Source organism: Elaeis guineensis, chromosome 6 (genome assembly GCF_000442705.2).
Source record: "Elaeis guineensis isolate ETL-2024a chromosome 6, EG11, whole genome shotgun sequence".
NCBI lineage: Eukaryota > Viridiplantae > Streptophyta > Magnoliopsida > Arecales > Arecaceae > Elaeis > Elaeis guineensis.
The window spans coordinates 492,084-505,035 of record NC_025998.2 but is presented as its reverse complement, the minus strand read 5'-3'; the positions used below and the strand labels follow the sequence as shown (position 1 = coordinate 505,035).

The 12,952-nt window shown below is 37.7% G+C and overlaps 1 protein-coding gene across 1 annotated transcript; it reads left to right on the top strand.

The window, feature by feature from the left end:
- Nucleotides 1-1,738: 1,738 nt before the first annotated feature.
- Nucleotides 1,739-5,998, top strand: LOC105047813 (uncharacterized). The gene is made up of 9 exons (XM_073259965.1): nucleotides 1,739-1,859; nucleotides 1,962-2,079; nucleotides 3,550-3,586; nucleotides 3,764-3,833; nucleotides 4,006-4,113; nucleotides 4,837-4,987; nucleotides 5,072-5,154; nucleotides 5,428-5,521; nucleotides 5,617-5,998. The coding sequence occupies exons 1-9, from the start codon at nucleotides 1,829-1,831 to the stop codon at nucleotides 5,702-5,704; spliced, it is 780 nt and encodes a 259-aa protein (XP_073116066.1). The 5' UTR covers nucleotides 1,739-1,828; the 3' UTR covers nucleotides 5,705-5,998.
- The last annotated feature ends 6,954 nt before the right edge of the window (nucleotides 5,999-12,952 follow it).

The following is a 12,952-nucleotide window of genomic DNA, read 5'->3' as shown; positions in this document are numbered from 1 at the left end:
TGCCAAAAAGGAAAACAACATAGGCGTTATCATTTGCGGAGGGACGTGGATGTTTTGGCAAAATTACTACACATGCAACTATATAGGCGGGTCACCGACCTTTTTTTTCCTTTTCTTTCTTTCTGAAAAAAAAAGAAGGGGAGAGAATGATCTGTATACACGTGCTAGCTTGTGGGCTTTCCTCCTGCGCTAGCCCACTGGCGAATCATACACAAGCACAAATCCCTCTGTGCCTCGCTTCCAATTTTATATCACGGAGGGGCCATACATGAGAGTGGGGATGCCTGCAGTTCGTGCGGTGTGAATTAAAGACGTCTAAATCAAACCTCATCGGAATGTAGGTCTGATAACAGAGGCATATGCATTTGTATAAAGACGCAAACAACTTCTGGTTTTTCCCAAATTATTCGCACCTTTCATGAGCTCTTATAAGCATTATAATTATCACAAGTGGGTCATGATTGTTGCATTAAAGTTCCCACCCTCTCCAGGTTGCTTATCAAACAATCCAAGACACATTACCCTAGCACCTCAGTTTTTTGATCGAGTTGTTTGCCATCATCCACATGCAAATCATATAAAATTGGAAAGGTGAAGTGCATACGATTCCCATTGCATGAGGTGGAGTTGACAGGCTTAATTGGAAGCAAAACTTTCCAATATTCCCCATCAAGAGGAGAAAAAGGCGGCACTTTAGATTGACTCCAGTTGTTTATTTTCTTTTAAGTTTGCATCGTCGGGGATGGATATCGACTTGCCACTCTCCCAAAAGTCTGATAAAAAAAAAGAAAGAAAGAAGAAGAAGAATTTGCAAAGGAGATCTTCCTTTCTTCGCAAACCAACCAACCTAAAATAGCAACCTGTTTGAGGAAGTGGCACCGGCCATATGGGTGCCTTAGTGAAGTTATCTTTTTTGGTTATACTGCAGCTAAATCAAATCAGCCTTTTTCAGAATTCTCAGGGCGAGCTATTTGGCGAGCGAACTGCACCCCATCGGATTATGAGGGAGAAAAAGAAGAAAAGATCCCATGCTTTTGCCCTTTCTCCTCATTAATTGATCAGGTCGGTACTTGACTTGGAAAAGCATATATATCCCACTTCCCATCTCCTCCTTTTTTTTTTTTTTTTTTTTTTGCTTCTTTTTTTTTTAATATTCTTTTCTTTATTTTTTTTGTAATGCTCCCGCTATTTCGTGTTCAATTCTTAATTTGTTTCCTTTCTACCTCCTTGTCTTGTGTCTGCTCATTAATAAATGTTACTGCATTGATGATGAGATCATGACATGTGATTCTTGGGTGCAACTTATCGCGCTGAGAACGCCAATAAAGAAAGGTTATTTGACGTGTTATTATTGGAGATATTTATTGGGTCGCCTGGGTTCGCTCTCCACTGCCTCCAGGCATCGATTCCTGCAGGCAAATCCAAGCATCACTCCCTTTCTTCATTCCCCACCCTGTTTTTTTTTAATGTTTCACCTTGTCTCTTATTGGCTCCATGGCTCATGCATGGGTGTGCGTGGTGTGCCCGTAGATTCTCTACCTGCGAAAAAAAGCTTCCATGCTTTCCATTCTGTCTTTTATCTTTCCTTATTGGGTGCTGCTTGTCCCCATTTTTAACTTTGGCTTAGAGCCTTTCCTGGAACAGCTTGCAGCTGGGCCAAGCAGTAGCCTAGTGGGATGGGGATACATGCATGGGCTTATATTCACATTCCACTTCCCACAGGTGTATAAATAGGGGTCGGTCGGGTGATTCTTCATTGCAGGACAGCTAGTTGCAGCGGAAGTCATCGCAAGAGGGCAGGGGTTTCCTAGGTGTTTGTCCCACCAACATGAACTATGGGAGTAGCTCTCGTCCTTGTGGTAATTTGAATCCTTTCCTTTGGTATACTTAGATTAGAGCCGTGGTTTCATGTATGGTTTAACTTTTAATGGTTTGGTGAGTTATGAAATGGATAAATGCAGGTCCTAGGACTGCAACTAGGAGGTCTTTTGAGTATGGGAGGACCTATGTGGTCAGACCAAAGGGAAGGCACCAGGCCACTATTGTGTGGCTTCACGGTCTAGGTGATAATGGAGCAAGGTATATTCTTATTCATCTGTAACCAAGCTTCCGTTCCCCTTTGCATGCTGCACCTTGATACATGTTGAAGCTAAGATTGGCTTCAGCCAGCACCCTTCTCATTGAGTTGGTTACCCTTTAATCCGCGATCGACTCTGCTTTTTTTATAGTTCAATTAAGACATTAAGTTTCTAGCTAGTACATGGATGCGCGCGCAAGTTGTATACACTTTGGAACTTGGTAAAAATGTTTATGGTCTGTGTTGGCATTACCGAAGTGCTACCCCAGTTCATGGTAAGTTTGTTGCATGGACATCGATGCTGTATCCCCCGGGCCGATGGCCACCTAAGAATATGTTTCCATTCTTAATCTTTCTTTCTTAATTTTGTTTGCCAGTGTTTTTTGTGCCGATGACTTTATTCCATTTTCACTGAAAATGATTAAGGGGGTTTTGATTCCTTTCACATATTCCTAGTATTACTTTACCTCAAATGATATACTTGTTTTTTCTTCTTTCCCAAAGCATGTGCATGGTATGGGCTATTTTTCTCTTTTGTGGCGCAGACCGAAGGAATGAGGGAGTAGGTGGAGAATGTCAATGCCCCCTTCTGCCAGTTCACGGGGAATCATCTGCCTAGCAAAGATTCCCGGTTCAAATTAAATGATTCGATTGCAGGGGGCATGCAACGGTGAACATAATAATAATTAGCAAAGATATACAATAGTACCTCGCGCTTGCCATTTCCTATCCTTTCTTTTGGCGACTTGCCATCCGGACCACTGCCTTGGTGTACACCTCCGCTGGGTGGGATGTTATTCGCCTGTCTTGCATTGTACTACTTCTAGGTTCTGGCAGCATGCTGAGCAAAAAAAGAACCAGTGCCCATCCGGTACCTGCACTGCTTTTTGCTTCGAGACTTTTCTTTTCTTCTGCTTCAAGAGCCGCACATTAATGCAGAGGACTGAAGCCTCGGTATCAGTGCACCTTTGGTTCCGAGTCATCGTATGTTCCCCTCCTTTTTGCAATAATGAAGTACTGCTATGTCAAGTACATCAGCATGCATATATCAAGGTTTGATTCTATCGTCAAGCAAATAGGTGCTTAGTTTGCTGCAGAGTCATGTTTGTTGAGCCAATAACTGAAAGTAGTATCCTTTTGCCTTGAAAAAGCAAAGGGAAAAAAAAAAAATGATGCTTGATATGAACATAGTGAAACATCATGTTGGGTGTATTTTTTGCCCTTAATTTACCCTCCTTTTCCTCCCCCCCCCCCCCCCCCCCCCCCTTTTTTTTTTTTTTGGTATATTTAAGTGTGTGTTGTTCTGGAATGACACAAATAAATCATGTGTTAACTGCTGTTTTTTATCATCACAACCTGGTTTTTTGTGAATCAAACATTTATTTCTTTCTTTGATGAGATCTTGAGATAAATTGAAGAAATTCCCAGACATGCATGCACATAAATTTCTCATCTCTGGATTTATTTTGCAGCTGGTCCCAGCTCTTGGAAACCCTTCCTCTTCCAAATGTAAGTAGTATGATTATGTTCTTCTCCAAACACTCCACACGCAGCTGTTCTATTCTTTATCATCTTCCCATTCTGGGAAGCTTTTAACTTTTTACTTGGTTATTACATAAATTGCTAGTTTGCAAGCATATATATTAATAGCTTTTTTTTTTTCACCAAGGCTTATATTATTTGCAGGTTAAATGGATATGCCCCACCGCTCCTACCCGACCTGTGGCAGCCTTCGGTGGATTCCCGTGCACCGCCTGTAATGTCTCTAGCTTAATTATGAGCATCCTAATTAACTAACTTTGTTTTGGATAGCCGTTCACCACGCACTTCTGATGATCATCTAGAGACCTTAATTCTCTATATATTTAATTAGTTACATCAAGATCTCATGTGAAGCGTTCTCATATTAATTTTGGCTTCTCTCACAGGGTTTGATGTTAAAGACCTTTCGGAGTATGGTCCTGATCATGATGTTGAAGGAACGGATGTTTCAGCTGCACATGTAGCAAACCTCTTGTCAGCTGAGCCTGCTGATGGTAAGTTTTGGAGGAGGATTTTTTGTTTGTTCGCCACCGTATTTGCACAAAATTATCAGGTCATGGAGTTCATGTATATATATATATTTGTGTGTGTTTGTTTCTTTTTCTCTTTAATCATAAACTGACACTTTTTAATTAACGACACATGCAACAAAATAGAACACTTTCCTACTCTCGACTAGGGGTTTGGAATCCAGACCTTGAATTCTCATATTGGAGAGAGGCCAATTAGCCAGATATATATATATATATAATATTTCTGCAATGATGCGCTATCTCTACTTAGCAACCATAAGTTCTGGGTTCGAGTCTTGGAGATGCACCTCCAACCATGAGCTCTCCATGTTTTTCTCTCAAAAATATAATGAGAAACAAAAGGTTTTGCCCCATTATTGTTATTTTATGGTTGAAACTGAGGGACACGCAGCTTTAGCTAGGTTCCCACAAGAGATTAAGGGGAGATGACATATATTATCTGATCAAGTCCACCTGATGTTAGTAAGAAATTAATCATGTTCGTGCAGTTGTTTCAGCGTAAGCATTAAATTTTGCAATAATTTTTTTAGTATATTAATTATCTATGACATATACCGCACCATGTATGTGCAGTCCATAATAATCGATCGATTATGGGCTTGAATTCCGGTATGTATATTTGTACATATGCTCACTAGCGATCATCAAGAATATTATTCTTGGTTGTTAATTAATTAATTGCAGTAAAACTCGGTATCGGTGGCTTTAGCATGGGTGGCGCAACTGCCTTGTACTCTGCCACTTGCTGCGCTTATGGTAGATACGGAAACAGCAACCCATATCCGGTCAACCTAAGTGCGGTTATTGGCCTGAGTGGCTGGCTTCCATGTTCCAGGTTTGTTCAATCTTTCGATCGTTATCTATCTATTCTAGCTCATATCTCAAATCAAAATCAAGCCCTTCAATTGTATATATCCAGAACCTTGAAGTACAAGTTGGAAAGTTCGCAAGATGCTGCAAGACGGGCTGCCTCCTTGCCACTTTTGGTTTGTCATGGAAGAGGTACCTGTATATATTTACATAGGGATACATATATATATATGCGCCCACAAACAAATAAGCCAGCTGTTATTACTTTAATTAAATGCATTCTCTTATTTAAATCATTTCTGCCATGTCGCTTCTATAAATCCTTGATGAATAAATCACAGCTGAAAACATATCTTATATATATATATATATATGGCATTCATATAATTCCACTGACCTTCAAATTGATTGGAGAAGAGACCGATGATATAGGTGATTTAATTTCTATTTTCTCTATTTTTGCAGGGGATGATGTGGTACCATATAAACATGGGGAAAGATCGGCGGAGGTCTTAAGATCATCTGGATTTCGAAATTTAACTTTCAAAACTTATAATGGGTATGAGAACATTTGTTTAGCATGATTTTTCCCAGCTATATAACAATATATCAACTGCTTTTTACGTGACCAAGTTAATTATTGGCGATATGCAGGCTTGGCCACTACACAGTCCCCGAACAAATGGATGATGTTTGCAGGTGGCTTACTGCAAGGTTGGGGCTAGATGGGTCTCGGTCATAAATAGGGAGTGTGCGAAACAAGTCTATTAACTACAAATGAATATGTGTCATGTTTGGTTTGGTATATATAAGTCATATATGGTAGCATTTGATCATCTTAGCTTCCGGTCGATCTCTTGTCCGTATACGTATTCGCTCGTTTGTTTCCTTGGCTGGCTGCTGGCTTGGCATTAGTGTCTGGTTTCTATCACTCTTTCCGAGATTAGTGGTATGGATATGGATTTTGTAATATTAATGGGTGACTATTTTTCTATCATATGCAAGATTGTATAAAAATTTCCTGGTGCTGGACTGTACCTCCTTATATGCTGTTAGATTTAGTTACCATTGAGCCTCGGTGCAGACTACTGCAGGATTATTTACATTTGAGCACCATAAATATGCCACGCCACCGTGTCCACCTCCTTTTTTTTTTTTTTGAGAAATAGTGGAGGAAGTCCCCATTTTACCGATCAAAAGTATTTAATTATAAAGATGAGTATTTACGAGAACTCAAATTAAGGAATGAGGTAGGAGGCCATAAAATGCAACAAAAGAACGTCGAGATCGGTGTCAAATAATTATTCATTTTCCTAATGGCAGTCCGTCTTTATCCAAACATAAATTTTCAACAAAATTCGAAGGAGTGAAGAATATTTTGGAGAACCGCCGAGGATGATGACTTCTTCCAGAGGAAGATTCTCGCATTCTGCTCGTGCCAAATCTGCCAACATAGAGCCATGAGTAGTTGATTAATTCTAAGCTTTTCTCATGGAAATTGGATCTTTCTTCTCCTCCAGGAGATCCAAAGATTATGAAGGTTTGAGTGCAAGCTTAACTAAATACCTCCAGAGAAAGGACATGCACTGGATGAAAAGGTGGGAAATAGATTCCTCTCGAGCTCAGCACGGAGGGCATCAGAGCAACCATCCAACCTTTTTTCACGAGGACCTCCTCAGTATACAATCTATGCTTGAGAGCAAGCCAAACGAAGACTTTAACTTTCTCTGGTTATAGTAGGGTAAAGTATACATCCATTGTTAATGAATCTATGGTAAGAGTCGACATGGAAGATACCGTTCTTAGTGAGCTTGCAAAACTAATCTAGGGGGTGTGGTGGTAGATAAGAAATCCGGCATCAATTCAAAGCTGTCTTCACTCATAAAAAGAGGGAGTGGCCCAAACAATCTAATATTCCAGCTCATCTTTCTCCAATTTGATTGTGAAACAACAGAGATTGGTGATCTTGATGACTACATGATAAAACTTAACCAAATTGTAAGGGGACCGACCCTGCGCATGCAAGTGCCTGCCAAAAAAAAACGGAAAATAACGAGGACACCCAACTTTCTTCTAGCATAATAAGCACTGTTTATTTGGTTCTTATATGGAGCCTTCAATCCATTAATCAGTTTCCACGCTCATTTAGTTAAGGATAAGATATTAGACTTTATGAAACAATAGAACTTACATAAAGAATAAGCCCTTGAAGTCATCCATGATCGCTGGAATCAATCTGCAATCAAAGGAAGATAATTCAAACGTACTCTTCGTTGTTTACGAGCAGCATTTTGATTTTTCAAAGCCAACTCTAAGTATCCAGAGGACCTCATAAGTACTCTCGCATAAGTTGGAGACTAGGTCCATCAGGAATATTTTTTTTATAATATATCTCACTCATCAAAGATAATCTTTGAACTAATCAAAAGACTGAGATGAACATTATTCATACTGATTACATATATAAAAATTTAATTTTATTGTAACCACCATAAAATATATCTATATGATTTTATTAGATTCTTTAATTAAAGTGCAGACCAAATTAAAATATTTAAAATAAATTTTGATGTATGTTACTATGAGCCATATTTAGATGGGCTCAATAGAACAAATTCCAACACAACTCATTTTTTTCTAATGTTCTTTATTTTTGTACTTCCTCCTTTGCATGGTAGACTCCATCCTAATTAACAAGACAAAAACAAATTACTGATACTTTCTATCTCTTTCTATAGAAATACTTGTCTAATTCATGGTAGCTCGATAATGGATATGAAGTGTCACCTCCGAACCAGCATCCGGATCCAATACGTGATGGCCGCACTTCCTTAGAACAAGCTGTAAAGAATATACAAGGCTTAAAATAATTCATTACAATCTCAACATCCATAATGTCTAATTTCAATAATAATTCATAAAACTTGCATAGTTACAAATTAAATTCCTTCAATCCTCTAATCAGGTATCGATGACATTCTATCTATGCATCCGTTCTCTCGTCAATCCATACCAAAGCAAATATGAGCATCCTGTAATTCTGAGAAGAAAAGAAAAATAGAGGGATGTGAGCTTTATAGCCCAGTAAAATTCGATATATCATATCAATATAATAATATAATCTGAAAGTAAGAATAACAATAAAATATAAATCTCATGTTCAATATCCAGAATAATGCAAATATCTATAAATTATCTGTCTTATTAAAAGAGATGCATCATCATATGTTAACAGAATGAAATATTTTTATTCAGTATTAGTTTCATGTCTTGTCCTCTATTTTTCTTTTCGTAATCACATGATCTTTAACATTTTTCTTTTTACTCTGGACTAATTAAGATTATGCTCAGTCTCCATCTGCTCAAATTTTCACTCATAAGCCCATAAGGCTATCCCAAGCATGAGCTCTTGGCTGGCTATCCCACGTATGAAAGTCCGTGGGGGCTGTCCCAGGCATAAGTTCCTGACGGACTGTCCCAGATATGAGCTCCTGACCAGCTGATCCATGCATAAGCTCCTAGGAGGTTGTCCAGGCATAAGCTCTTGGCAGGTTGTCCAGCATAAGCTCCTAACGGACTGTTCCACATGACGAGGCTAGTTCATACTATATCTTTTTCATTTAATTATTACATGTTGATTTTACCAAATCAATTTTGATTTACAATGTGATCAAAATAGATATGTCATATTCATATAATCATATCATCAATCACTGACATACATACATATTAACACACAATATATGTATATTAAAAAATCATACGAGAAACAATAATATCTCAACATGATAATCTATCAATACAAATCCAACGATATAAAACCAAAGATATAAATCCAATAATAAAAGTAGTATATATAATGGTAATCATATAAAGAGATTCTTACTTTTATCGGTGACTGATTTAAATACATAAATTGATGAGCTCCTCAATCTATGAATTCGAAATCAAGATATTTTACTCATATCTTCTTGTACAACAATTACATCTCTATATGATCAAGGTTAAATATAAAAATCATGTATAATTAAGGATAAAAAAATTATGAAAATATCTTAAAGTCATAAGTTTAGGACATCTCTAGGATCAACCAATATCTAGATTTGTCTAAGTATCCAAATCCTCCACTGATTCATAAGATTTCTAGAGTGCAAAAAATCATGAAGAGAGATAAAATTTTAGAGAAAAAAATAGAGAGAGAAAGTGGAGAGAGAATCTTCGTATCCTTCAGATGAGGCAATCATGATCGAAATCATCAGAAGTCATATCAAAGTGACTCAATATGGATTAACTATAATCAGATGCTATAATTTTTGAATAAGGGCCGAACTGAGATTCAACCTACTGCACGAATTTCAAAGTATTTAGATCATCTTATTTTCATCTCAAGTTTGTCCTAGGATCCGTGATACAGTTAGAGAGAGAAAAAGAGAGTAGAAAGACTCTAGAGAGAGAAGGAGAGAGAGAAAAAATTTTTTCTTTTTATTTTCTTTTTTTTCTTTTTCTTTTTCTTCTCTTCTTTTTTTCTTCTTTCTTTTTTCTTCTTTCTCTTCTTTTCTTCTTTCTTTCCCTAGCCGAACAAAGGAGGGACACGAGGGGGAGGCTTCGTGGCTCGTGCTCTGACGAGATATGACGGCACAATCGGAGGTCCACAGTGGCGGCCAACGATGGTGGAGCAAGAGACAACGACTGTGAGGATCGCCCGATGAGAAATCAAGAAAGGGGCACAAAAAATAGGGCACTTAGGATTTTTCTTCATTTTTGGTCATTGACTATTCGCGACGGTCATGATTTCACTATGGAGGATCATGGAGAGGCTAAAGGTTATGGTCCCGGGGTGCGGCACTGTGGGTGGTGGCGCCAGTGGCCGGAAAGATGAGAAAAAGACTTGGTTAAAATAGGAAAAACATACTTTGCATTTTGGTGGCGTTTTCGATGAATCTGACGGTTATGGCCGTATGCAATGGCATGAGGAGGGGAAGGAAGAGAGAAAGAAGAGGTGGGGCTTATTTCAAGCTCTGACAGCTTCTCCGACGAGAATTTGAGGCAAACACAAAGAGGACATCGGTGACTTCAATAGAAAAATCTGAGAGAGAAGAGGAAGAAATTGGTGCTCGTCGTAGCCGACAATGGAGAAAGGAAGAATTTTATAAGACTCTTCGTAGGGGTTCTTATTTACCCTAGGAGATCCTCTTCTAATCGAGAAAGGGAGGAAGAAGAAGACTCTCGTTAGGAGTCTTCTTTCAGATTTTTTTTTTTTGGGGATGGGTTATTACATTCTCTCCCCCTTAAAATAATTTCATCCTCAAAATAGTATGTTGTAAACTCAAAACCTTAAAGGCACAAACTTTTATCTTATCCTAAAGCTCTTAAATAACCTTCTTCACTCAGAATTTCAATCCTCTATCTTAACACCCTTCAAGTTAGAACTAATCTTTCGATCAAATTTAAATGATTTAAATTACCATGCTTCCGCTACGCACTCTGATCTAAATCCATTCAATTTCTATGATTTGCTATATAACTTCAAAATAATAAGATCATAAATTTGTCAATCTCTCAATTTATATCTTAAAATACCAGTTATCCATTGAATCCAAATCCCATGAATCACCTCAATCACAATCCTTAATAATCATAACCTTATGTTCAGTATCCATTAACTCATAGTTCTGAAGATTATATTCTAATCACTTATATCATAGTCCCTAAATGATCATAACCTAAGCTTTGATACTCTTCTGTCACGCCTCGAACCCAGCATTTGATCCGATACATGATGGCTGCATACTCCTTAGAGTAAGCCCTAAAGAATATGCAAGATTTAAAATAATTCATTACAACCTCAACATCCATAATGTCTAATTTCAATAATAATTAGTAAAACTTGCATAGTTACAAATTAAATTCTTCAATCTTCTGATCAGGTATCAATGATACTCTATCTATGCATCCGCTCACTCGTCAATCCATACTATAACAAATATGAGTATCCTACAATTCTGAGAAGAAAAAAAAATAGAGGGTTGTAAGCTTTACAGTCCAGTAAGAATTTCACATATCATACAATATAATAATATAATCTAAAAATAAAAATAAATAATAAAAATAAAATCTTATGTTAATATTCAGAATAATACAAATATCCATAAATTATCTGTTTTATCAAAAGAGATGCATCATCATACGTTAACAGATGAAATATTTTTATTCAGCATTAGTTTCATGTCTTGTCCTCTATTTCTCTTTTCATAATCACATGATCTTTATTTTTTCTTTTTGGCTCTGGACTAACCAAGACTATACCTCAGTCTCCATCGCTCAAATTTTCACTCATAAGCCCATCAAGGCTGTCCCAGATGTGAGCTCTTGGTTGGCTGTCCCATGTATATGAAAGTCCGTGGAGGCTATCCCAAGCATAAGCTCCTAGCGGGCTATCCCAGGCATGAGCTCCTAGCCGGCTGATCCATGTATAAGCCTATGAAGGCTGTCCCAGATATAAGCTTCTAACAGACTGTCCCAAGCATAAGCTCCTGACGAACTGATCCACATGACGAGGCTAGTCCATACCATATCTTTTTCATTTAACTATTATATGTTGATTCACCAAATCAATTTCGATTTACAGTGTGATCAAAGATATATTATATCCATATAATCATATCATCAATCACAGGCATATATACATATTAACACACAATATATACATTGAAAAATTATACGAGAAACAATAGTATCTCAACATGATAATCTATCAATAAGAATCCAACGATATAAAATTAAAGATACAAATCCAACAATAAAAATAGTATATATAATGGTGATCATATATAGGATTCTTATCTTTATCGGTGACTGATCTAAATATAGAAATTGATGAGCTTCTCAATCTACGAATTCGAAATCAAGATATTTTGCTCGATATCTTCTTGTACAATAATTACATCTCTATATGATCAGAATTAAACATAAAAATTATGTATAATTAAGGATAGAAAATTATGAAAATATCCTAAAGTCACAAGTTTAGGACATCTTCTAGGATCAACCAATATCTAGATTTGTCTAAGTACCTAGATCTTCCACTGATTCATAAGATTTTTAGAGAGCAAAAAATCATAAAGAGAGATAAAATTTTAGAGAGAAAAAGTAGAGAGAAATCTTCGTATCCTTCAGATGAGGTAATCATGATTGAGATCATCAAAGGTCATATCAAAGTGACTCAATGTGGATTAACTATGATCAGATACTATAATTTTCGAATAAGGGCCGAGCTGGGATTCAACCTACTGCATGAATTTCGAAATGATTCCAGATCATCTTATTTTCATCTCAAGTTTGTCTTAGAGTCCGTGATACAGTTAGAGAGAGAAAGAGAGAGAGTAAAAAGACCTTAGAGAGAGAGAATGAGAGAGAAAAAAAATCTTCTTTCTTTTTATTTTCTTTCTTTTCTTTTTCCTCTTTTTCTTCTTCTTTCTCTTCTTTTCTTCTTTCTTTTCTCTTCTTTTTCTTCTTTTCTTCTTTTTTCCCTAGCCAAACAGAAGGGGGACACGAGGGGAAGGCTTGGTGGCTCATGCTCTGGCGAGGTGACGGCACGGTCGGAGGTCCAACAGTGGCGGCCGATAATGGTGGGACAAGAGACAGTCGGCGGCGAGGATCGCCCGATGAGAAATCAAGAAAAGGGCACGAAAAAATAGGGCACCTGAGGTTTTTCTTCAGTTTTGGTTGTTGACCATTCGTCGGCGGTCATGATTTCACCATGGAGGATCATTGGGAGGCTAAGGGTTATGGTCCAGGGGTGTGGCACCGCGGGTGATAGCGTTAGTGGCCGAAAGATGAGAGAAAGACTCGGTTAAAACAGAAAAAATAGAGCTTTGCTTTTTGATGGCGTTTCCGACGAGTCCGACAGTCGATGGCCGTACGCAATGGCATGAAAAGGAGAAGGAAGAGAAAAGGAGGGCGGGGCTTACCTTAGGCTCCAAAGCTTCTC

Coding starts and splice junctions, on each gene's coding strand:
- LOC105047813 (XM_073259965.1), top strand. CDS start 1,829: ATGAACTATGGGAGTAGCTCTCGTCCTTGTG. Junction 1,860..1,961: donor GAGTAGCTCTCGTCCTTGTG/GTAATTTGAATC, acceptor GGATAAATGCAG/GTCCTAGGACTGCAACTAGG. Junction 5,522..5,616: donor ACTTTCAAAACTTATAATGG/GTATGAGAACAT, acceptor GGCGATATGCAG/GCTTGGCCACTACACAGTCC.